Here is a 26,830-nt window from a genome sequence, read left to right on the forward strand (position 1 = left end):
GCATCTAGTTCACGCGACAGTGACGGGTAGTCACCTTTTGCATAAGAGAACACTTTGCGGGGTGCCTCAGCGCGGCGGTTTTTAGCACTACAAGACATTTTAGTGATAACAACGTCATGGTCGCTGATACCAGGGACTGTGACAACAGAGGATACAAGATCCGGTCCAGTGCACAAAAATAAATCAAGAATGTTACACCGCCTACGCGCACACGCCTCCCCGTGGAACTGGCGCAAGGAGGGGAGCGGTTCTTTGTCGAGGCTGCTACCATGGCCGCCGAACCATGTGCACTTGTTTCGAAGAAGTCGCTTCCTTTGCAAGTTGCCGATGTCTGGGGCGTCTGCAAAACAGACGGCCGGCCCCCATTTGCCGCCTTTGCAGATGCCTACGCTGCGTGGAGGCTGGAGCCGGCACACGTGTTGGGTTAGTGCGGCTTCCCTTGGTCCCACTGGACTGCAGGCCGCACGCTTCCCCACCGGCCGCCTCCTTTCCAGCTTCGTCACCGTTTCTACGAGCTGTGTGTGTGCGTGCGCGCACGGCTCAGGACGCATTCCGAGAACAGGGCGCCGGCAGCTTCCGAGGCATCACGGGTGTGTTCTTTTGCCGTTTGCGTATCGGAGGGCCCTGACAGCAGCGGCCTTTCGGGACGTTCCGTGCGCGTCAAGACGAACGGTTTTAGGTCATCGACTGATTTGTAGTGGCGGTTCGAATTTTGACGTGGCGTTATGCGCGGAGCGCAGGCTTGGGAACAAGTCAAAGATTTTCGGAGGTGCAGTAAAGCCTTTTCGCCCCTAACTGATTTCGGAAGAGGGGACCGCTGCACCTGCATGCTGCGGAGCATCGAATAATAATGACAAGTACCCTCTTATTTCTTTTTAGATGCAAAGCATCTCTTAGTCGACCCTCCGTCGTCCGGCGTCCGCACTTCTCCTCTCCACAACAACTGTGATAACGCCGCTCTCTCTCCCCTCCTGCTCTCCACACCACCTGTGCGCTAGCGCGCGCTGCTCCTCCTCTCCCCTCTGCACACCCGCTGTCCAATCACGCGCATGCGCGCTGCTCCTTCTCTCCCCTCTCTCTGCTCTGCAAAAAATTACGCCCACCTCCTCCCCTCGCGGGAACCCTGGTGTGATGCGACGCTGAAGGGGGTTCCATTGTGCGTTTCCGTTGGGTCGATTACTCGAATTGCGTGAGCAATCGTCGGGTAATGCGAGAGAGAGAGAGAGAGAGCAAGTGTAGCGCAGACGACCGTCGACTGAGAGACCGGCCGGAGCGCGGCACTCCGCTTATATGCGCAGCGCGTCCGAAGGAGAGGAGACCGCGGAGAGAGGGCACTGCACATGCGCACAGCGCGCTTGCGCCGCGCACAGCGCCGCCCACCGGCGGAGTGAGAGTGTGCTGCGCCACGTGCCCGCGGATGTTGGGCGAGAGTGTTCGCTATCGGAGAGAGGAGAGGGGGTGAGCAGAGGAGAGACGCAGCTGTGCGGACGCCGATGACGACGGACGCAGGACAGGGCCGCCGGCAAGAGATGCTCCTCTCAGCGTCGCATCTAATAAACCTGTCCGCGCTCTCGCTCAGTTGCTTCTTCGGTACTGCGCCGTCCGACGACTGGAAATGGACGCCAACGATTCCGTCAGCGAACTGGCTGGCACACCTTCAACTTGCGCCAGCCAGCACACTGTCAGAACCGCGAGCACCTCCGAAGACAAGGCTGCACAGAGGAGAGCTCGCGACGCCGAACGTAAACGGCAGCGTCGAGCAGCGGATTCCTCGCTTCGATAACGAGAAGCCGCTTTGAAACGCCAGAGGCGAGTAGCTGATCCAGATGGCGTTCGCCAACACCTTCAACTTGCGCCAGCCAGCACACTGTCAGAACCGCGAGCACCTCCGAAGACAAGGCTGCACAGAGGAGAGCTCGCGACGCCGAACGTAAACGGCAGCGTCGAGCAGCGGATTCCTCGCTTCGATAACGAGAAGCCGTTTTGAAACGCCAGAGGCGAGTAGCTGATCCAGATGGCGTTCGCCAACGTGACACCGCTTAGAAACGCCAGCGTCGAACAGCGGATTCCTCGCTTCGAGAACGAGAAGCCGCAAAACGTTCCCCACTACTCGATAAATAAAGAAGACATTTAATACGCTACTACACGTGTCTTTACTCTAACAACCAATTAACACGCTATTACTCCACGGCTTTGCATCCCCTCAGGGTTCCCACGAGGGAAGATGGTGTAATTTTTTACTGCATTTTTACTGTTTTTTTTTCGGTATCAAAATTCGCCCCCCCCCCCCCCCCCACCCCCTTAAAAAAAACCAGTCTCTGGGACCGCTACTGGATCTTCTAGGCTCGAGCTGGCCAGGGCTGCCTCCCATGTCTCTGGTGTTGTTTTTGCACGCCAATTGCATGTTGCACTCCCAGGTGATGTGGTATAGTGTGGGAGTGGCGCTGCAGGTTGGACAATCTGAGCGGAATTTTCTAGGGTACAGACCTCCACAGGTACCACACCTGTGGAGGTTTGGATAAGTGTTTGTTCGAATCTGCCCCCAAGAGGTGGCTTCCATCGCGGTTAGCTCTTTGTGAGGGGACGGGTGTAGCGCCCTGGCTGCCCTGAGTGCTTCTAGTCTTTCCCCATAGTCGTTGGGAAGAGGGGTGAAAAGCGGCGTGCTGTCTACCCGCCTGGTTCGTCAATTCACGGGCATTAGCCGCTTCGTTCCCCACCAGTGCCTCGTGGTCGGGGGTCCAGGTCAATATGTGCGTTCCCTGGGGTCTTGGCTTGATCTTGTTAAACACGTTTGTTGCCACTCGTGGTATTCTTCCTTTGACAAAGTAGTCGCGTGCTTGCTTGGTATCCGTAATTCTCTCCTGCTGTCTCTCTCCGTGAACGAAAGCAAGGGCTCCGGCCTCCATTTCCTCGGTTCGTGAGAGTCAAACAGTCTATTAGGTTGTGGTTAGACTCTATCAAAGTTGTTACCGCATCGCGGTTGTTTAGTACATTGCTGCGTCAGCGTAGACTATGTTAGGGTCTCCGTGAAGTTTTTTTTTTTTTTTTTCCAGCTACGCTTTTCTTCTTCCTTGGTGGGTCCATGTGTCTTGGTATTGATGATATAGGTTATTTTCGCGCATGACTTTGTCAGGGTCGACTTTACTTTGTTTTATCCAAGCGAAGGGACTATGAAGATAACAGAGATTGAAGATAAAACTTAAGTACGGTATCTGAGATAGGGACTCAATGAGCATACGGGATGACGAATTTGTGAAGAAGGTGATGAAGCCAGGAGGAGGTGGAGAAGGATGACAAGGGGTCGAAGAACCCGAGCCAAAAGCCTCAAATGATGGCGATCGCCGATGAGATTATGGGGGCCAAGAGTGACCCGATGTAAGGAGCGGCATAAAGCTTCTCGTCGAAGACAGTACAGCGCACACACATCGGCGATCTCAGTAACCCCGTGCATTTGTGACGTCTCGACAGATGGAGGATCGGCCTTCCCAACACGACGCCCATTGACGGGGGAGTAATTTCTCTGAACTGAACCCGACATCTCCCTGTGAGTATACAGCATGCAACGCTTCAGTAAAGAAATACTAATTAAGCGTTTGTTTCTCTCGTTTTGGCGCCAGAATTCTGCGCCTTATCTAGCAAACAATTTCGTCGTCCCGCCTTGGGATTGGATATATTTGCGTGCTGATAAAAACGGACAGGTTAACCTTCAGTAACTTGATCAGACTGTCGCGGTTTTTATATGCTCATCGACGGTAGACCAGCGGTCGCCATCTTCAACTGCTGCTCAAGTGCAAGCTTCATTGCTGACTCCTTCGTCTCATTTCCCTGGGTCCGGGTGAAGCAGTGCAGCTGCCTTCTAAGCGGTACACTCTGAGAAATCAGTGTCGGTCGTCTTCACCACAGCGCTCCAGAATGACCAATAAAAGTGACCAAGTCTACCAATTCGCTGAATGACGAAGCCTAGCATATGATCTCACTAGAAAAACTGCATGTGCGCAGAGGCAACAGGCAAGGAGCGGATGGCGTTTTGCAATGCGCAATGTGTCTGCGCAAACGCCATTTTTCACTCAGATTGAATGCTCGGCCACGTCATTCGTTGAATTAGCACACCCGGCCACTTGGAGTGGTCATTATGAAGCATTGTGGTGAAGACACCCTGCGGCGACTTCTTAAAGTTTATCGGGCAGTGGTTCACTGGCAGGGTTAGAAGGATACGGTAGGTTGTAGCTGGCCCTTCTCTCGTATACATAGAAAACGCTTGGACTTGTTGGCGTGCTCAGAGTTACGCCAAATGTGACGCCATTTATAAACAAGGGGGCCAGCAATGTTGTTCTGTTGCCCCAGAAGGCGGGGCTTCAGGTTGCGCTCTTAAGATTCCAGCATGTAATTTCAAACATTACGCGCTCAGATCCTTTCACATTTCGCGCCGCCTCAACAAGACTCAAAGGGGAGCCGCTGAGGTAAACAATTTCATCCACAAAAGAAGAAAGCCACGAGTTTGAACGGCTTTGCGCTTCCCCCTCACGCACAAGCGTAGCGGGCTTCGTGTCTTGAAGAGCTTCTTGTTTCGTATTTCGCAGGCAATAGTGCTGATAACCTTATTTTGCGAGCACTAGCCTCCACGGCGCCCCTGTCATGCTCCCTATCAAGCGGCCGCCGGAGAGGCCCCGACCGGAGGCGGCGTAACGAAGAGAGGCGATGCGTCAGTCGGCGGTCCCTCGAACAACGGATCTCGAAGAGGAGAGCGAGCAGGAGCGAGAGGGCCGGAAGGGGAACTCGACGTGGGCGCCCGCTCGCGCGGGCCGCACGACGACCGCCGCCGCCGCACACCGCGCCCACCGAGCGCAGCGCACGCACCTCGCGCGCCTGAGGAGGAGGCTCTTTCTCAGGTATCTCCCGGAGGAAAGCACCTGTTGCGTGTGGAGTGCGCGCGTTCTCGACCCGACGTCAGCCCGATGGTGGTTACCGGCGCGCGCGCTGCAACGCGTGGTGGAGGAGCCAGCTGGATGGTGTAGCGACGTCGTGCGGTGCTCACACTGTGCCGGGATGGCCGACCAGGAAGCCTCAGCGAACAACAGCCACCACTCGCTGCAGCCGCAGCAGCAGCTCAACAACCACGCAGCCCCCGAGCTGCGTGCCACTGGCGGCACAGTGCAAGACACCTGCTGCCCGGAGGACGTGAGTGCGTGTTGCGTATACCCGTACCCTTGGGCGCCAGCCAGGGCGGCCTTCACGGATGAACGCGCGCGTGAAGAGAAAGCGGCGGCTGATGATCGGCGGTCACCCGGGCGTGTGCCGCCTCGTCTCCCGCCGTGCTTCTGCAGGAGGGTGGCGCGGTTGTTGGGCCTAGTCTTGTGGCAACGTCTAAGAGGACGAAATGACGAGGTGCAGACGTTATTTGCTGCATGGGAGGTGAAGATGATCAAAAGTATGCACCCTAGTAAACAGGACAGGTTGAGGAGTTGAGCGTGTCAATCATTATTTACGGCAGCCTGCTGTACTGGCAGCGATAACACGTGTGTTTACGAGAAGCAACCGTGTAAAGAGGGGCGAGAGAAAAGAAGGTGATACGTCGCTGAAGGGGGTTGAGCCGTTTTTGTTTCTCTATAGATGCTTCTGTTCTACTATTTGTTGTAATTCGCGGAAAATACATTTAGATGTAATACCTGGAACATTCGTGCTATGAGGTACCGATTTTTCACGCAGGGAATGTGTACCTGTCAGGGACGTTGTGGAACTGCTTTTTTAGCACGATAAAATTGTGCCTCCACAGCACTTTGACATCACATATCGGCAGTTCGAACAAGTTTTGCGCAACACTGCATAACTCCTTTACAATCGCTCGCCCAAAGCAGCCATCCACCTTTCACGCGATGACAGTTTCGGAAAGATGAGTGCGACCCGTCGCCTTGGCGATCGAACAACATTGTATTACTATATGCAGCCATCTAACAAGAACAAGAACTAGCAAGAGGAATAATTCAAAGAACGCTGCCTAGGGATTAGTTGGGAATCGGCGTTTTCTGGAAGTCTTTCTCGAAACCGATTTGCCGCCCCCGGGTGACACACCACTGAGAAAGATGGCTTGAGTCACGGCCAAGAAGTTAACCTCCCGTACTAAGGCTTTGATGGGAGAGTGGGGCATTTCTGCAAATGCTACTAGGGGCTCTTAAAACAGTTCGTGGGAGTTCCAGAAATTGTTTTTGCGTTCATTTGGGGTTTGCGTTACGCGTGCGGGGGCGGGTGAGTGTGTCTAAATCACTGGCGCGGCTCAAGATTGCATGTGCACACAAAGTGTGAGCTGCACGCGCAGGAATATTTTTCTTACTCTTGCAAGCCATGCTTCTCATAACTACCCTTTAAACCTAATTGTAGAGAAAAAGTTTACACCGCGCTGGCTGGGTGGCATATTGGACCATTCGCTTGGTTAAGCTTACTTAATTGGGCACCTTTGGGATGTCGAGGGAATTAAAGTGTGCTGAGAGTGCGTTCTGTAAGTGAAAGAGCGCGGTGCTTTACAGTATCTTCAAACTAAGTGCGTAACTGGTAAAGTTAATACATACAATCGTAATAGCAGTGCAACTGCAGATGACTGGTACCTTCAAAACGAAGCAGCAAGAATTAAAAAAAAAAAAAACACTCTGCACTAGCAATGCATTTGTGTACAGCAGTGAAGCCTACTTTCAGGAGACTTGGGGTAAAGCGTAGCAGGTAGAAAGACGCGTTAGTAGACAAGTCTTAGAATTTGTGTACAATTTTTACCTCATGTGTTGCTTCTCTCTGAGATTTCCCTTTACATTTGTCTGATTCCCAGAAGGGCTGCGCAGGTAGATTTTTAGCCACTCTGGAGGCACTGCAGACACGGCGTACGCTGTGGGAACAATGCACCCTGCACGAAGGGAGCCTCGCAACCGCAAGAGGCTGCAAAGTGTTAGAATAGCTGCAGCGTGAGACTAAATCAGCCCCCTGAGAGAGAACATTCCTCGGTGCACTGAAGTCTGCTTACGTGCTTTGTATGCGAAAGCACCGTGGTCTCCCCTGGCAATGCTCATCAAATTCTTGTTTATTGTTTATTAAAAAAAAACCTTACAGGCTTCAGAACAGGGCATTGGGTAAGGGGGAATTCGGAAAGTAACACACGGATCACGTAGGATCGGCGCTACAACGAGACATATGAATGAAATCACTTATTTCGCGATTCAGGGTGAGGTAAATTTGAAGGTATACACCACTTGTTGACTTGAACATGGCGAAAGAGGGATACATTTTGAACAAATAAAAGACAACGGAAATATAAATGGCGGTAATACGCAAATCACTCAGAGTTCAATAACATATGGTCCCGTGGTGCAAGTCTACACTCTCTTTGCGTCGCTTCCTTGGCTTTCCTGTCTTCGTCGCCTGTGCATGGGCCTTGTCGGCGTATTTTCGGGCTGGACAGCGCCTAGCTGGTAAAGAAACTGGTGCTGTAACCCACGCACTTTCCATCATGAGACACGACGCTTCGATAGGCGACAGTCGATTCCATTACTTTCACGGGATCAGCATTCTTCGTGGCGCCTGTTCTCCTCACGTGCCGTCACGTGTCCAATGATCAGTCAGCCATAACGGCGCACAAGCCGTGGCGTCGGGATCCGTCTCGCATCCCGGAGGCCCTGCACGCGGGTGCCGTTCCCGTTCATGCCGAAATGTACCAAGGTGTTTTATTTTCAAAGCCATTATGTTTACTCTGTTTTCAAGAACCTCCCCAAGAAACTCCACGGCGGTCCAAGTTTTTCTAATTACGCGTTTCTAATCTTCGCGCCGTCGGCCGTTGTTGGATTTTCGACTCATAAACACGCGCAATGCCAAAGCAGCGGGCATCCATGAAGGACTCGCTCGTGGAGCCCACCCACGCGTTCTCTCGCCTTCGCGTCCGCTGCTACACCCCCGAACTGATCTCCGTGGGCCCAACAGCCAGCCGTGTATACAGCGCCTGACATAGCTGCGGCGAGGGGACACGCAGAGCGATCCTCCAATTTCAGCATTGCGTGCAAAGCAAACGGTGACGTCACTGGCGTTTTGCGTCGGGCATCGTTCATAGCGGAACACGCGAGACCTCCCGTCATGATCCTGCATGTGTCAGAGAGACGGCGTTGCCTTCGGTAGGCGAATACTCCTAGCTGTTACACCGGCAATCTATATAAAAACTTGGGGGTCTTTTCACGAAGCAAAGGCGTACTTCGCGTGAGCGCACTTGATCTCATTTCAGTCGTCATTGCTTATCCAGTCTCAGTTATTATACACCCGCGGCTTGTCAAAGCTGTCCCCGGACTCCCCACACGTCGCCTGTGGCCAGCGGGACAGGGCAGCGAAGCAAGAACGCGCTGGCGTTTGAGCCTGGGAGTGTTATGACGGGTGCTTCCCATCGTCTCAGACTCGCACGCAGCTGGGCTATCGGGCCGTGCAAACTCTAAAAGCTCTTTCAGTAATGTCGTAACGGTAATGTAAGCTCGCTATACGGGAAGCATGAAACAAAAAAATAAAGATGGGTTTGCTGCTCCGACCAAGGGGTATCGCGCGGAGAGAGAGAGAGAGAGAGAGAGAGAGAGAGAGAGAGAGAGCTCCTTATTGTGAACTGGTGAGGTCAGGCCTGCTAGTGACAAGGCTTGCTATGCCAGATGGGGGGTGTCTACAGTGATGAGTGGTGAATATTGGACAGTAGGGGAACAGCAGGGTGAATACCAACAAGAAACGTTAAAAACAAGAAACAAGGGAATGCTGCTAGCAGAGTCCGAACATAAAAATACACTTGAAAAGGAAATCGTTAATGTAAACTGTGAATCAAAATAGAAAGTGAACGGTGCAAAAATAAGGAAGAACACCGACCCAAGAAAAAGAGATAGATAAACACCACAACGCGGAAGAGTACATATCTGAGACACTTGCACTTCCTGTGAGCTAAGGAGATTTGTCCAGTTCAGAGTCTCGTAGGAACCGGAGCAGAACTTTTGTACTCAAGGTAATGTCAGCATTATTGGTCCAGGGCCCAGTAAAATGACGAAGTTCGATCGCCTAGGTGTCTCCATGACGTACAAGAGATATTGTCACGAAGCCAAGGACGACGCAGTTGTCTTGAAGGAGAAACAAGTTTATTGGAGCGAACTTGTGCTCCCCTAGCAACTCAAAAGAATACAGAGGCGGCGAAGCAGCGGTCAACAAAGTGACTTGCGTCGGCGAACGTCGCAGAATCGAATACCCCGGCGTCTGCTCTGCCGGCTTTTAAATGCAGAGCATTTCTTAGGCTCGCCTCTTCCTGCGTCGGACGGTGTCAACAGCTCCGCGTCCGCAGCAGGTGCGCCTCTCCTCCTTCCCTCCTCCCTCTCAACAGCAGCTGGCGCGCGCATGCGTCGTAGTCAGCCCGTTCGCTCCGTCGCGGTCTCGGCGTAACAGGTGCGTGATAGCAGCGCGGTGGGGCGTGGAAGGGCGCGCGCTGCTTGCGCATGCGCACTCTCCCCCCCCCCCCCCCCCCCCGTACTGCTCTCCCTCTACTGCGCGCGCTGCAAATATACAGCGTCTAGCGGTCGCTCGTGCTTCAGTCACTGCGTTGCTCCTTCCTCCCTTGGTTGACGCTCGCCCCCACGTTTACTCGTGTCTGCTACTCCAGCATCACGGAAGAAGCGATGGAAGCAACACTGCCTTCAACCAGTACTGAGGCCCCAATGCTCTGCATTTACTCGTGTTCCCCTCGCGGGAAGGCGCGGGAATTTTTTTATCTTTCGGCTCTCGTGGTTCTCACACCGTCGATTCGCATCGAGAACATTGCAGATCCAAGAAGATTATTCCGGGCTGTTCACGTTAGATCGGAATGCTCTCCCTATCAGAACAGATAACACATGCGGCACAGAAAGAAAGAATGGAACAAGCGCTTCCCTTGGCACAGAGATAACACAGACCGGCGCAGCCGGGCGGAAAAAGCAAAACACAAACAAACCCAATGCATGGTTCGCGGCATTACCCCCCCTCTAAGAGTGCATCGACCCGATGCTAACATAAGCGACAGTCCGAACAAATAAAAATAAAAGTTCGTCATCGTCTGTAGAAAGGTTTTAAGCGAACCACGTGGACGACTTCGGGCCGCGTGTGTCGTCGTAATGTGCCGGAGTCACCATCGGGGATCACTTCGTAGGTAAGTTGGCCAACACGTCGTAGAATCTTGTAGGGTCCGAAATATCGTCGCAGAAGTTTCTCACTCAGTCCGCGTCGTCGGATGGGAGTCCAAACCCACACACGATCCCCTGGGTGGTACTCGGAGGCTCGGCGTCGGAGGTTGTAGCGGCCGGCATCCACCAGCTGCTGGTCCGTTATACGAACTCGAGTGAGCTGGCGGGCCTCCTCCGCACGTTGAAGGCATCCTTGGACGTCGGCGTTCAGGTCGTCGTCTTCTACGTGAGGCAGCATGGCGTCAAGCATTGTAGTCGGCAGTCTTCCGTAGACGAGCTCGAACGGTGTCATCTGCGTGGTTTCTTGGATAGCCGTGTTGTACGCAAACGTGACATACGGGAGCACTTCGTCCGAAGTCTTATGTTCAACGTCGACGTACATGGACAGCATATCCGCAATCGTCTTGTTCAAACGTTCCGTTAGTCCGTTCGTTTGGGGGTGGTACGCCGTCGTTCTTCGGTGTTCCGTGTTGCTGTAGAGTAAGATTCCTTGCATTAGCTCCGCAGTAAAGGCCGTTCCGCGGTCCGTGATGAGGACTTCAGGGGCTCCATGTCACAGCACAACTTGTCTTATGAAAAATTTGGCGACTTCTTGTGCAGTCCCCCTCGGAAGAGCGGCGGTCTCCGCGTAGCGCGTCATGTAGTCTGTTGCTACGACAATCCACTTGTTCTGGGATCGTGACGTAGGGAACGGGCCCAGAAGGTCCATTCCAATCTGTTGGAAGGGCCTTGATGGGACGGCGATCGGCTGCAGAAGTCCGGCGGGTCTCGTCGGTGGCGTTTTTCGTCGCTGACAGTCACGGCAGCTCCGGACGTAATGGGTAACGTCGGATGTAAGGCGGGGTCAGTAGTACTTCGCCTTGATTTTTCCAATTGTGCGGGCTGTGCCGAGATGTCCGGAAGACGGGTCGTCGTGGCACGCTTCCAAAATTTCGTCACGAAGGTCTGCGGGGATGACAAGAAGGTAATTCGTTCTCGTTCCGGGGCTGAAATTCTTCTTCACGAGGACGGAGTTTCTCAGGCTGAATGCTGGTAAGCTGCGTTTGAATGTTCTAGGTACGGTGACGTTGCATCCCTCGAGGTGGTCGATTATAACGCGTAAGTCAGGGTCGGCGCGCTGCTGGGCGGCTAGGTCGCTCTCCGTCACGATTCCGAAGAACGCGCTGTCTTCATCAGAGTCTTGTGCTGGTGGGTCGACGGGGGCGCGGGACAGGCAGTCGGCGTCGGAGTGTTTCCTGCCGGATTTATAAACGACTGTAACGTCGAACTCTTGCAGGCGCAAGCTCCACCGCCCAAGACGGCCAGAGGGGTCCTTCAAATTGGCGAGCCAACACAGCGCGTGGTGGTATGTCACAACCTTGAATGGTCTTCTATACACATATGGGCGAAATTTTGAAATCGCCCATATAATTGCCAGGCACTCTTTCTCAGAGGCAGAGTAGTTTTTCTCCACCTTCTACAGACCACGGCTGGAATAGGCGATTACCTTTTCGCACCCGCTTTGTTTTTGGACGAGGACGGCACCCAAGCCTATATCACTGGCGTCCGTGTGTGTTTCCGTTTCGGCGATTTCGTCGAAATGAGCGAGCACGGGCGGGGTTTGCAGGCGTTTTTTCAGCTCGCCGAATGCTTTTTCTTGGTCGTTGTCCCAGATGAAAGGGGTGCTAACTTTCGTCAAGCGCGTGAGCGGCTCTGCAATGCGTGCGAAGTTTGCGACGAAGCGCCGGTAGTATGCGCACAGTCCGAGAAATCTTCGCACGCCCTTCTTGCCTTTCGGCCTTGGGAAGTTCGCAACGGCTGAAGTTTTTGCTGGGTCAGGTAGGACTCCCGCGGCGTTGGCGACGTGGCCTAAGAACTTGAGTTCCTCGTACGCGAAACGGCACTTTTCAAGCTTCAGCGTTAGCCCCGACGTACGAATGGCCTCGAGTACAGACTCCAACCTTCCGAGGTGTTCATCGAAAGTCCGGGCGAATACGACAACGTCGTCGAGGTATACGAGGCAGGTGTGCCACTTCAGGCCAGCTAGCACCGTGTCCATGACTCGTTGAAACGTTGCTGGCGCCGTGCACAGCCCGAAAGGCATCACCTTGAACTCGTATAGGCCATCCGGGGTTATAAATGCAGTCTTCTCTCGGTCTCTCTCGTCCACTTCAATTTGCCAGTAGCCGGTCTTCAGATCCATCGATGAGAAGTACTTCGCATGACAGAGGTGGTCGAGGGCGTCGTCGATTCGTGGCAGGGGGTGCACGTCCTTTTTGGTGATTTTGTTCAGTCGCCGGCAGTCAACGCAAAACCTTAATGCGCCGTCTTTTTTCTTCACCAGTACGACCGGCGCAGATCAGGGGCTTTTCGATGGCTGTATTATGTCGTCGCTGAGCATGTCGTCGACTTGAGTCCGGATGGCTTCCCGCTCGTGTAAGAGACGCGGTACGGTGACTGTCGGGTAGGTCGGTCTCCATCTTCGGTTATAATTCGGTGCTTCGCTAGGGGTGTCTGACGTAATTTTGAGTTTGTCGAAAAACACTCGCTGTAGCGATGGAGCAAATCCAGTAATCTGTCCCGATTTTCTTGCGGCAGCGCCGGGTTCACGTCGAAAGGTTGCGGCGGCTTGGAAGCATCTGCGCGTGCGCATTCAAAGTTAGCGACCGCGATAACTTGACTTGCTTCTTGCGTTTCTTTGAGGAACGCAATTGCAGCGCCCTTGTTTAGATGCTGGTACTCCTCGGTGAAATTGGTGACCAAAACATGGGGTTTGCATCGCTTAAAGCGCGCAATGCCTCTTGCGACGGAGACACCGCGGTTGAGAAGCAACCTTTGGTCACCCTCTACGATAGCGTCGATGTTAGGAGCAGCATCCTCACAGTAGACGGCGATCATCAAGCTTGCGCGGGGTGGCAGGGTGACGTGATCGTCGGCGATCCTTACAGCAGCACGATGATCGGGGTTCAGTGGCGGCGTCGTAGAGTGATCAGAGGAAAAAGTTATCGACTTGGTCTGGAGATCAATTGTCCCACAAAAAGTCCATTCCGAGTATTACGTCGCGGGAGCAGTTAGGTAAAATTACGAACGCAGCAGGGTACGTGATGCCGTTTATGGTGACGCGGGATGTGCACGTTCCACTTGGCGTTACGAGATGGCCTCCTGCTGTGCGTATATGCGGACCGTCCCATCTTGTCGTAACTTTCTTCAGCTTAGACGCGAATGAGCCGCTCATTACCGAGTAGTCGGCTCCCGTGTCGATGAGGGCGACTACGTCAAAGCCGTCGATGTACAACTGGACGTCGGGCTTGTGCGTGTTGACGGTCGGGCACCATACGTCGTCTTTGGGTTTGTGCGAACCCAATGACGACGTATGCGAACCATGCCCAACAAATGCGAACCATGCATTGGGTTTGTTTGTGTTTTGCTTTTTCCGCCCGGCTGCGCCCGTCTTTCTTTCTGTGCCGCATGTGTTATCTGTTCTGATAGGGAGAGCATTCCGATCTAACGTGAACAGCCCGGAATAATCTTGGATCTACAATGTTCTCGATGCGAATCGACGGTTCGAGAACCACGAGAGCCGAAAGATAAAAAGCCGGCAGAGCAGACGCCGGGGTATTCGATTCTGCGACGTTCGCCGACGCAAGTCACTTTGTTGACCGCTGCTTCGCCGCCTCTGTATTCTTTTTAGGGGAGCACAAGTTCGCTCAAATAAACTTGTTTCTCCTTCAAGACAACTGCGTCGTCCTTGCCTTCGTGACATCGAAAAACAAAACACAAACAAACCCAATGCATGGTTCGCGGCAATATGAGCTCGCTGCAGTTTTTCGCACAGCGGCAAATCGAGGGCAGACGCACAAGTTATTTACAGTCTCAAGCTCGGCGCAAGTCTGGCACAGGGGGAATCGTCCCAACCTATCTTAAAGGAGCACTGACACGAAAATTTTATGTTACACTTTTATTGCTTTTATCGATGCTTAATGGCCTGGCGAACCTGAAACAGCACTTCAAATACTTCAGCGCGCGATGGTTAATTACATTGAACGGCCTGAAAATCGTTTGTTTCGAATTCCCGCGCTTTCATTCCGAACGGCGCATATGACAGACTCCCTGCCTGACCTCACCGCTTTGTGCGGACGTCACCGGCGCCCGCTTGAGAGGGTGTTGCGCCCGCTCGCCGCTCGTGGGGCCGCGCGCATGAAGTGACGTCACGAGCTTTTGACGAGCGCTGCCGCGTCACTTCTTTTGGCTCTCCCTGGATGATGTCACGCTGATGTCCATTTGCTGAGTGCCGCTCCGCGCGCTGCTCCGTCGGCGCGATAAATGAGATCCAATTAAACTATGTTCTTCGCGTCGCAGGCCGCTCATATTTCACCCAGGGTATTCTGTTGAGTGAAGGAAGCGAACTGCGCAATAATATTAACGCCGAAAATTGGTGTCAGTGCTCCTTTAAACTTACAATTCCGAGTAAACGCCACGTTTAGACGCAGTCCGTGCAACAATCCTTCACACCGCTTGTTGAGGCCGCGTGGAAAGTGGAAGTCCCAGTGCGGATCAATAGCCTGCAGAGGTGTTGCGCACGGGAAGGCCGACCCGAGCCGAGCTCCGTCGCTCCGACATACGTGTGGCAGCGTGGTATGAAGCGAGCGGCCAGCCGCTTTTGCAGCCGTGAAGAAGTCCAGAAGCCGTAGGCTAACACAACTGTTTACTTCATAGCGAGAGGTGAGCCGAAGCCACAGAACAACGCTCCGACGGGCGAGGTAACAGTACAGGACTCGAGCAGAGTGACAGCATTGATTCACTGCTAACAGGAATGGGTTATAGCGATTGGGCGAGGTCTATTTATACCCAAAAGCGCCAACGGTCAAAACAAGCGTTCCCTCTAGATTGTGTACACGCCACGAACGTCACAGACACACACAACGCTTATTCCAGAGTTCGTGAGCAGTCAGTAGCAGCGGCGCACGCTGAGCCCGAGAGAGGGGAGAGGGGAGGACTCCGCTGCGGGCTTCCGTGTCCTTGGGCAAGTCTCGGCGCGCCTCGCCGGCAACCGCCGAAGTTTGAAACGCGCCGAAAGCGAAGCGTCTGACCCGGGCTTGTCGAAACGTGAAAACATGATTCACCGACACGGTGGGGCTTGTCTGAAAGTCGCACGTAGTGGAGGCTTCGCCGCACAGCCGAGGAGTATTGAAACGAAGCCCAATGGCAGGCTCAATCGTAACAATACCTACGGTGAGGATCCTGCCACTCCGACATTTGTGCAGTACATCCGCTTGCGAGGATAAGGGCGTTGCTGTCTTTAGGAGAAAGGAAGCTGGGTCGTGTTGCGCAGCAAGTGGCCTGCGCTACCGGCTGCTTCGGATCTAATGTTGCCTTGTATGCCCAAGTGACCAGGCATCCACTGAAGAATGATGTCATGACCTTTGCGCACTACCCTTGTGTGAATTTCGGCAATTTCACATACAAACTGACTGCGGTTGTTGTGACACTTTCGGAGGTCTTGTAAGGCGCTACGCGAGTCGAGGAATATTACCCATTCTGGGCATGATGTCCGCAGATGTAATGAAGCGCAGCCCTTACAGCTGCCAGTTCGGTAGCAGTCGAAGATGTTTCGTGGTTTAGTTTTCTTTCCATAGTGCACCGGGATGATGGGATCCACACTTCGATGGCGGATGAGCCCGAGAGAACCGAGCCATCCGCATAAACAAGTGTGTAGCCTTTGTAAGTGCTGAAGGTATATGGGTGGTATTCACATAAAAATTTAGCGGCCGACCGCAACGACCGTGTCCACTGTGCTTGCGCATGCGTCCGCATCTCGCAGAGAAAAAAGATCGGGCCCCGACGTCCGTCGTCTGCACCGCTACCACGCAGTTCTCGGCCGTGGCGTCAACAGACATGAATAATAGCAGTGACAATGCGTGGTGACGCTCCATTTTCCCTAGAGAACTCCGCATCCCCATTGGCGGATGGAGCCGAGACGCACGAAATGCCTACGCTGCAGCGCAATTGCCAGCGCAGGTGCGCCTTGCCCACGGCACAGTCGTTCAGTACAAAAGCCCAATAATGCTTCAGAAGAAATTCCGCAGTTCACGCGCATGACGATTGAGATACGGCGGTAGCGTGGCAGCAGCAGTGAGTGTTTGGATCATCTTGATGGTAGCCCACTTACACACGGACACTAAGAAAAGAGACGACAAACCACAGCGCTGACTCACAACTGATTTTTATTAGAACAGACACATCCTAAACCCATGTGACCACACATCATACATACGTCACAATCCATCGTGTTATTTCCAGAAACGTGACAGGCACAAACAAACTGTGTGGATGAAGGCGCGTGTTTTATATTCACACTAGAGAGCGATTTATAATTCAAACTCACTTTCATGTAAATGAATCGAAGGTATACTGAAGCACCACACCCCATTTTTTCTTTTATTATAAGCCTCGATAATTTTGCGTGTCAACTCGTCCCTGTGCAGATATAGTTTTCCTGTTTCCTGGAACGAGGCTCGCATTTGCACTCTGAAACGTGCTGAGCCACGTGTGAGTAGGCGTTCCCTCCTTAAGGCCGTTTATGTTCTAACAACCTAACGTTTATACACGTACTTGTCTGTCCAATATACACGTGGTCACATGGAAATGGTATGAGGTGGGCAACACACTTTTTGCACGGTGCAAAAGGAGACACATGCTTCACCCCGACACCCTTTCCGGCGCCACGCGACAGATCCACAAATGTTGCTAAGTCTATTGGGTGCTGAAACGACAACCCTCACACCAAAGCGACCCGCAACATTCTTCAAACCGTGGGGCAATCTGTGAACATGTGGGAGCACCGCAGGAAATTTCTTCTCCGCTGGTGCTATATATATATATCGTCACGCATTGCGAATGTGCCCATCTTTACCCATTTTTATCAGCTTCTTCACTGTAAGACAAATGACGTCACTTGGAGATCCGGCATCTTTTAGACTTTGTAGCTCTTTAGAAAAACTAGTGCCAATCGCTTCTACATAGCACTTAAGGAGTGCCGACCGCAAACAAGGCACAGCAATGCCGTTCTTGATCACTTTCGAGTGTAATGAATTGAAGTTGAGGAGCGGCTTCTCAGAACGAGGGCTGTGCATCCAACACACGTGGTCAGGTTTCACATCTAACTGCAGTCGAGGAACCGTAGCTTATTATCTTGAGGTGCCTCATGGGTGAACTCTAATCCTAGACCAAAATATATGAACACCTGAACGATATCCCGAACAGTTTTATCTTTATCACAGGGTTGAACGAAAACAAGAAAATCATCTAAATACCTGAACACGTTTGTAAGTAGGCTGCTGACGTTTCTTTGGATGCATTTGTCTATTCCTCCTAGGAAACTGTTGCTCAGTACAGGCGCAACTTTCGAGCCGATACACGCCAAAGCGTGGAAGGGATAACCTTCCTTTCCAGTCCACACACGCAGAGTTCCGGTAAAACGACAAAATCTCCAGAAAAACATAACTACCAAAGCTATTACAAAATTTGAGCTCATCATTGTCTTCTGTGATCGAAAGTGTAACACTTTTCATAAATTCATCATGTGGAATGTTACAGTACACGTAGCGCACATCAACACTGCAAACATTTCACGAACCAGGGTTAGAATTGTCAAGCCACTCGACAAGCTCATCACAGTTGCGTAGAACAAATGGATCACTCACGCATAGCGTTTGCAAGTGCTTTTGCAACTAACTGGAAACTGCACTCGGCCAGGTGTCTCTTTCTGTTACTATCGCACTTGACGGGATGTCCGGTGTATGTCATTTTGCGGCAAAGAACACATCCAGATGTAAGGCTTTAGCCTTCTTTACACTTGACACTAACTTTTCTAGATTGTGTCTCTGAAACAATGCAATGGCGGTTTCCTTCCCCTTTGGCGCTTTTAGATCCGTTACTCTGAAGTGTTTGTTTACGGCTGCGCATGCCTTTTCCTGGAAGGTCGATCGCCTCTGGAGCAACAACAAAGAACCCTTCCTTATCCGAGCTCAAGATGCGAAGGCCCTTACTAACGGCGTTTGGGCTTTGAGCCTGTTCCTACTGTACGGCTGATAGTATCGGCGCACTCAGCGGTGAAACGTAGAATATCCTCCTCGGAACCGCGGCGCGCTACCGACCTTGACGTTTTGACGTTTTGGCGCTTTTGGTAGTTTCCGCCAACCAAAACATGGTAGGCGCTTTTTATGACATCGTTGACTTGTAAAAATGTAAAAAAAGGAAAAAAAAAAAGAAGACGACTTCATGGCTCAGTCGGTACAGCGTTTCACACCTCCCGCTCCGACCGGAGTGATCGTGGGCTCGAAACCTAGCACCGCCGCGCCAATGGAACTTTTTCTGGTGATGTCATTTTCGTGACGGATATGACTTCGGTGAGGTTTGGGTACCCGGCATGAAACACTGTTGTGTTAAAAATCAGTTGCGAGTCAGGGCTGCGGCTTGTCGTCTCTTTTCTTGGTGTCCGCGTGTAAGTGCGTCACCATCAAGATGTTCCAGATGCAATACCAACCAGCCCAGTTGTCACTTCTTCTAGCAGTGAGTGCATTGTTAGCTGGGAGACTAGCCACATTGGCCGAACGGCCGAAAGGGAAGCGTTCGCCGATAGCTGAGCAGTCTGTGGCCAATAGCGAAACACGGCAGCCATGGAATCAGCTGCCGGCATCTGGCAATCACTTCACCCGTGTCTTGCGACAGGTAGGCTGTACAGGGCGCTGCGCGAAACTGTAGCTAACGTGAAGGTAATGCTGTTGAGCTCGCTGGGACGACCTCATGCGTGCGCCGCCGTGCCCCGAGCCCGCGCGTCCCCGTTGCTAGGGCGACGCATATATGGTTGCCGCGGGCGCGCCGCGTATATTACTGCTTTCACAGCGCTGTGCAATACCTCACCGCAGGTCTGCACTATACTGGGGGTGTACGCGTAGCACTTTTCTAGGCGTCGGAGTACGCCCACAGGCATCTTCTAGTTGACCTTCCCATATTTGTGTTGTAAGAGATTGATTGATTGATTGATTGCATTACGTATTATGCCACTGTATTGTGCCACTATCAGCGGGCTTGATTCGAGTTTCAGGGCACATCTATATGCTAGTGTGGCTTAAGATATGAGCGCAAAATCGTTATCGCCACCATCTTCCCTCTGAACCTTGTCCTTCCTTCCGCTAGCACGACTCTTGGCCGATTGGCCTTTTTAAGCCTGTGTTCAGGCTTGACGTTCGGCAGCCCTAACGAGCTACTGAGCAACGTCTAACTCATTGTACGTCAAGCTGTGGGTGCCATTTGAATAGTTTACACCTCGAGACGTAACGTTAGGCACAACGTAAAGCGGGTGTAGGAAAAAATGGTCCCGGAAAAAATGGTCCCGGAAAAAATGGTCCTGGAAAAAATGGTTCCGGAAGAAATGGTCCCGGAAAAAATGGTCCCAAATCTAAGGTAAGAAAAAATGGTCCCGGAAAAATTGGTCCCGAAGCCAAGGCAGGAAAAAGTAGTCTTGTTCGAGTAAATCCGGTTAATCGCACCAAGAACGTTTGTTTTACCGAAATTCAGGTTGGGCTGCTTTCATGGCCTCTCCCATATTTATTTTCTAATTTGCCGTTACGCTAGCTTAATCCACAGATGTTTCGCATTGATGACGTCTCAACCACATATAGCATGCATAAATCTCAGCACATCTCTGTTTTGAACCCGCACGTTGTGAGGAGGGTAAACCTCTTCCACACAGCCTCGACAGGTGAAGGTACCGACACGAAAAACAGGATCCTGGTATGTGTAGTGAAAGGAACGAGCGTCAGAGGGGGCTGCCCAGGGGGCTAATCAGGAGTGGACGGGGGCTTTCGTACGAACTTTCGTAAAGTTCGCACGGAAGTTCAAGGCATATCAACAGAAAATTTCGCCTTCACATTCTCAGAGTTGTAAGCACCCCCTGCAATTTTTACATGTTTTTTTCCTTAACTTTTCTTTACACTCTTTGTTGCTATTTGTTTCTCTTGAATGCTTTTTTCTTTTGTTTATTCATGCTTTGGAGTTAAAGATTGTATATTTTAATTGCATTTACATTTACATTTCGGTGGCCGGACATTTTGGTGCACGGACATTTCGGTGCACGGACTTTTCAGCGCACGGACGTTTTGGTGCACGATGTCTCGATGCGATCATTTCGGTGCATGGGATGTCCCAGACATTAACTGAAAGCTGTAGCTTTAATATTTTAATTTCGATATGACTTTACGTTCGAGAGTTGGGTTTGGGCCGTACTGCGCAGAAACGAAGGCTAAAACAAGGCGGAACATCAGCGTGTAAATCCCCATTTCAATTTACACCGATTCTGATTGAACCTCGCAGCGTAGAGCTTTAATGACCTTCCAGACACTGAGATAAGTGTGTCCGACTAAGCTTCTAAACCGGCGGTTCCAGGCCTCGCAGTTGTTTGTGCGGTTTTAATCCAATTACTTGCACTAAATTTTTAATCGATGCTCAGCCCTACCATCCATCCATCCATCTGTACATACATCACCCACCCATCCATCCAGATTTTAGCCTCCACAGGGGTTAATTTCTGTCCCTTGTAGGAATATTAAAGCATTCCATCTCTTTCTCAACCCTTTAACTAAAACGCAAACGCACAAAAGCAAAGCCGCAAAAAAGTTCAGATCTGACTAACTTGAAGGGAAACACGTCGACTGGAGCATGGGACCATTTTTTCCTAGATGTTCACTGGGACCATTTTTTCCGGGACCATTTTTTCCGGAACCATTTTTTCCGTTTCCGCGTAAAGCGGACGCATATATCCTCTATCCCTTATTACGTCGCTACGCCGGCAGTTCGGCTGTCCCCTTAGCGGCCGCGAAATCCGGAGAGGTACGGTAAGAGTGATTTCGCGCTAGAAACACAAGCGAGAAACAATTTCGTTCTTTTCTTTTTCTAAACAGCAGCCCAGTCAGCCTGCGACAATTTTGCTGCTCTTGCTGTATCTGTCATTGTAATGGTCTGAAGCAATACGTTCCCCCCCCCCCCTTTTTCTTTCTTTTTTTTTTGTGCATAACATCACGAAGTTTCGTGTGTGGTGGCCACAACGGACGTTTCTGCTCCTTCTTTTCGACTCGGGATAACGCCCAAACGACCAGTTCTCCGCGCGCCAGTTCCCGGTGGGCCCACGCAGTGAACGCTGCAGCAGGCGCCCGGGTTGTCGAAAGGGACGACGCGTGGGAGCCACGGGCCGTTTGCACTCGGCGTACACGCCGAGGCAGGAGCGGCCAGATGGCGACGCCGGCTCGTGCATGCAGAGCGAGGAAAGAAAAAGTGGGTCGGCCGAGCGCGGAGCTAGGCGGTGGCCGCCAAGGTCCTCCGACTCTTTCCAGATCCCGCCGCGGTGTCTCCGCTGGCAGCCGTTGCCTCAGTGGCGAACCGAATGCGCTCTCGGTGACCTTTGGACGCGTGTATGGGCACGTGTCGTGAGCCAGCGGTGTCCGTGACGAGGGAGTATTACGTTTAGCTGTTAGCTGTCAGGGAGATGGGCCGAGAACCTAGGAAGTGTTGATTCATATCAAAGCGACCTTACGGCGCCGTATTAGCACTGGATGACGTTATATGCGCAGGGTCCTTTGTTTTCGCGTTTAACTTTCTTTCGCATGAAATTTCCGCCGCTTCCTGCGGCATTTGTGAAAACCCGATCGCTCCCCGAACATTTTCCGTTCAAAAACTTGATTCTGGTCGCAAAATGAGGCCGCTGTCGGAGCAGAATCGTCCTGGCAGATTGAAATTGCTCGTGATAAATAAAGCTGAACAGCATTCCTAATCACGACCAAAAATATCACCGGGTTATTCATCCTGCCACAAAAATAATTTCTGCTTCAATGACGTTCAGCAAAAATTGGTTCGAAGTGCGTTTTGATTGCTCGCGAAGAGAACGAAAATGCAGAGCAAATTTCTCGACGCTCTCGCGGCAAAAGGCAGCAAGGGCCCCCAGTGACGCTATTCCTAACGGCAAACTGTGTATCAACAGTATCAAACTGTATCAAACTGTGGATGAAACTGTGTATCAACTGTGCATCAACATGTGTATCATCGATGCACCCTAGCATGGGGTGAGGATGACAAAAACCGTCATACTATTCTGAATTAGACTGTAAATAACGCGGCCTCATTTTTTTTTTGTCACTAATAATTTTTATCGCAGTCCTAAACGAATGATATGACGTGGCTGTTCGGGGCTTTACGGGTTCGCCAAGAGGGTCGGGAGACGGGGTTTTTTTTTTTTTTTTAGACAGGAATTGACTAAAAAAACTTGGAGTATATCTAAAGTACTTCTTATGAGTTATGAACACGAAAGCATTTGTGCGAAATCGAACGCCGCTGAGTGCTCCTCCGAGTTACGTAGACCGCCCCATTTCGCGCTGGGCGGGCGCTGCTGACTGTAGCGCCGCTAGGTGAGGCGGGTGTATGAGGAGCGGAAAATCTCGACGGAAAGCGCTGGCGAACACAGACCTGCTGCCGGTGCTGTCGCCCTCGCTTGGCTTAATGCGAGGTAGCCGCAAATTCGAGCACAACGACTTGCCAAACAAAGTCAAACTCGTACGCCACGCCGCGGGTCCACGTTGTTAGACGTCGAAGCGCAACGTGTCGAAGCGCAAGACGTCGAAGCGCAACCTCGGCCACCGGCATTTTACCCCACTAATAGCTCCACCCCAATTCGTTTGGTTTGCTGGACATGTGCGACATCCCTCCGCTAAGAATGCACGTGCGTGCTACGGGTCACTTGGCGAAGGCGGTCGCCTAAGCTGAGCAAACAAAGCACATCCCGGAAGTTGGCGACAATGAATGGCCGCGGTCCGTGCCGCGGCGTGCGTTCACTGCAGAAGCCGAACCATCGGGACCGCACAGGCTGCGCCGCTCCCGCGTACGAGCTCACTCGCTGCCCGGGGCGGAAAAAAAAGACGCAGCCGGCGCAGTCACGGGCGAGGAAACGACGCAGTGCGGGTACACGATTCGAGTCGCGCCGGCGTTTCTTTCAAGGACGTTTCCTCGTGTCCGCGCTTGGCCGAAGGAAAGTGCCTGATGTCTTTCTCCTTTCACCCTTCTGAACGAGACGCAACGTTTACCCGGAGAATGCTTTCGCGAAACATTGAACGACTCTGGTTTACCTGGAGTGTCGTTTCTGACCGTTTTTATGAGCTCCGGGTGCTGCATGATACGATACACAAGAAAGGGAGCGAAGAAAAATGAGCGCAGAAGCGCACGACGCCAGTACGCCAAAATAAATTTCGCCTCACGTATCAAGATCATCCATGGAGACAATAAAATCAGTGCGCATCTTAGGTCGTATACGCATGACCGCAGCGCGATGTAACGAGTGTTAAAACACACGAAAGCGTCCGGAGAGCAAGTGTGCGAAAAATTCATATGCGTGCTGACAGCAGTGGTCATCATTTCCTGGCTGTTTGAAGAAAATTATTTGCACAGTGAAAGCGAGACAGTTAAATTTTGAAAGGATAGAAGATAAACTAAAATAAAAAAGTGTGTGGACTCCAACCCAATGGACGAGGTCATGTGGACTAGTGTTTTCGTGTACAGCACGAGAGAATTCGTGGATGATGTCGATTAGCGCTGAAACGTACTTCACTGCCCATGAAATCCGAAAAGGAGGTGGTGGTGGTGACCCCGCTACCACTGACGTCACCATGAGTGATCATTCAGCGCCTCGAGCGCAAGCGTTCTTGCTTTTACGTTTCATTGTTCTAGGCCATCAGCCGATTTATGGCGACCTTTCAAAATACAGTGCCAGCTACAAATGCCTTCGTTTCACCGCCCACACATATATTTTGCGGAAACGGAAAAAATTGTCCCGGAAAAAATGGTCCCAGTGACCATCTAGGAAAAAATGGTCCCATGGCCCAGTCAACGTGTTTCTCTTCAAGTTAGTCGGATGTGAACTTTTTAAGTGCGAATGCACTTCTTAAGCGAGCCTGAATCGTCCGCCGCCGTCGTCCGCATAGCAACAGCTGCGGGTGCGCGCGCTCTTCGTCTTCCCTAGCAACGGGGGGAGATGGGCGCGCGCTGCCTGGCCGCGTTCCTGTTGACATGGCACATACCCACGTGGGGGATTGGCCAGGAATCGGACGTGAGAAGGGCTAATGCACCGGCAATCAAGAAATCGGGCGTGAGAAGGGCTAATGCACCGGCAATCAAGCAATCAAGTACAACGACAACACAAATAGGTGTCTGTGAATAAATGCAAGCAATCGGGCAAGCAAATCAAATCGGGCAAGCAAATCGGGCAAGCAAATGCAAGCAAATCAAGCAATCGGGCGTGAGAAGGGCTAATGCACCGGCAATCAAGCAATCAAGTACAACGACAACACAAATAGGTGTCTGTGAATAAATGCATCTTTCTTTCTTTGTCGTTGTGTGTGTGTGTGTGATCTCTCTTTCGCGAACATTACCGAACCGCACAAATTCAACTCGTGCATTCGCACTTTCACATTCTTCCCCTCGGGGAAATGCGGGGCATTTTTTTTGCGGTTTTATTTTGTCCCTTTGCGTTTTAGCTAAAGGGTTGAGGAAGAGATGGAATGCTTTAATATTCCTATAAGGGACCGAAATTAACACCTTTGGAGGCTAAAATCTAACAAAGAAAATTGGGTAGACAGACAGACGGACGGACGGATGGTTTGATGGATGTGGATGGATGGATGGATGGATGGATGGATGGATGGATGGATGGATGGATGGATGGATGGATGGATGGATGGATGGATGGATGGATGGATGGATGGATGGTAGGGCGATCATGGATTAAAAATTGTAATTCAAGTAATTGGACTAAAACCGCACAAACAACTGCGAGGCCTGGAACCGTCCATACACGTTTTAGCAAGATTTAAGAGACAGAAGCTGCAGCTCTCTTAAAAAGGCCAATCGAAAAAGCTGCCGACAACAAATTGCAAGTTTTTTTTAGCATCACAGTGCTGCTGGCATGAAACACTTCATATTTTCTGCATTTTGGGAGCAACAGAATGTTTGTAAAGGTGTTGTCTTGCGATAGTGGGAGGGTGCCTTTTATTTAGAGAAAATATTTGCAAAATACATCCTAAACATCGGCTGATTTCCTTAGCTGATGTGCATGCGGAAAAAAGAGCGAATCTACATTATAAAGTGCTGTAGTAAATAAAAGGGTCTGCGAAAGGATTTATTTAATTGGCTGCGTAATAAATGTTTCCTGAATAAGGTATACACAGAAATATTGAAATGCTCAATTTATTCAAATAACTGGCGCCAATAAAAATGGCATCAATGCAAATGTGCAAACACTGCAGTAGATTATTGGGCTCCATAACCCAAGTTACGCGGAAATATAGAATGACTGTTTAAAAGAAGTAAACACCCAATAATTCGTTTCCCGGAAAGCTTGCGCACCGAAACGTGCATGCTCCCAAATGTCCGTACAACGAACTGTCCGTGCACCGAAATGTCCTAGACCCAAGCGGAGAGGGAAGGGGGAGGGGAATAGCGTTTACCGCCATCGTACTTTGAACCCGCATCTAAATTATCGCAGCTAAGGGAAGAAGGAATAACGCCCCAGTGCTACTTCGGGAAAGCAGCTGTCCCAATCTTCTTCTTGAAGAGATCGTCCACCCTTACTTTAAGTAAAAAAAAAATGGTAGTCACTGAAAAGAAAATGACGCGCCATAATGTCGCCCCGGGAGAATGGGTCGGGGAAACTGGCATCGGGGCAAATGGCGGGCGGAGATACTGCACGCGGGGCAAATGAGACACGGGGATAACGTCGTGGGGTTTTCGCGACGGGGATTCCGCGCGCGGGGCAATCGTGATAAACCCCCTAAGACCATCCTGCTCATTAGTACAATAAATGTTTGTCTCTCTCTCTCTCTCTTCCTACCTTGGCTTTGGGACCATTTTTTCCGGGACTAATTTTTCACGGACCAATTTTTCCCGGGCCATTTTTTCCGGTTTTTCCGGACCATTTTTTCCTACCTTGGCTTTGGGACCATTTATTCCGGGACCAATTTTTCCGGGACCATTTCTTCCGGAACCATTTTTTACGGACCATTTTTTCCGGGACCATTTTTTCCTACACCCATATTTTGACCAAGCTTGCACAGCACTAAACAACAGGCTTCAAATATTGTTGCTGGCAGTGGCCGAAATGACAAAAAACCTGGAATCTCAAAACTCCAAGAACAGCATCGCGAGAATGCGTATAGTTTATAAGCAGAGCACCCCCCCCCCCCCCCCTTTGAAGCTTTTCTTTCTGTTTTCATCGGTCCTCTGGGCCAAATCAGTATCCGTTGTGCTCCAGCATCAGTTCAAATACAAACCAAACATAAATATGCCTCCTTCAGCCGATAAAGGCGGTGAAACAGTAAGCGTGCACGCATCGTGTGATGTCAATCGTGTTGTCGCTCTTTTGTCTCTTGCTTCCCGTTTTCAGCATGCGTCGCGGGTGCATTTCGGGAGCCAGGTCACCTTCATCAAAAATACCGCATTTCTCTGCAACCTTCGGCGACACTCTAGCGGTGCAATGGTCCCTGAAGTCATACTTGGTTCCGTAGCGCTTTCAACACGAGTTCGCGGAGATGGGTAGATGATGAGGTGCAACG

At 51.4% G+C, this 26,830-nt stretch overlaps 1 protein-coding gene across 1 annotated transcript in view; it reads left to right on the forward strand.

Moving 5' to 3' along the window:
- The first annotated feature begins 4,741 nt into the window (after positions 1–4,741).
- LOC144178141 (uncharacterized) overlaps positions 4,742–26,830 on the forward strand; it is a 52,170-nt gene continuing 30,081 nt past the window's right edge. Inside the window, exon 1 of the mRNA XM_077705705.1 lies at positions 4,742–5,178. Within this exon, the coding sequence (XP_077561831.1) occupies positions 5,047–5,178 (132 nt within the window). The 5' untranslated portion in view covers positions 4,742–5,046. The remainder of the gene's footprint in view (positions 5,179–26,830) is intronic.

The sequence above is a fragment of the Haemaphysalis longicornis genome, unplaced genomic scaffold (genome assembly GCF_048455015.1).
Source record: "Haemaphysalis longicornis isolate Haplotype H1 unplaced genomic scaffold, Haemaphysalis longicornis Haplotype H1 scaffold_4, whole genome shotgun sequence".
NCBI lineage: Eukaryota > Metazoa > Arthropoda > Arachnida > Ixodida > Ixodidae > Haemaphysalis > Haemaphysalis longicornis.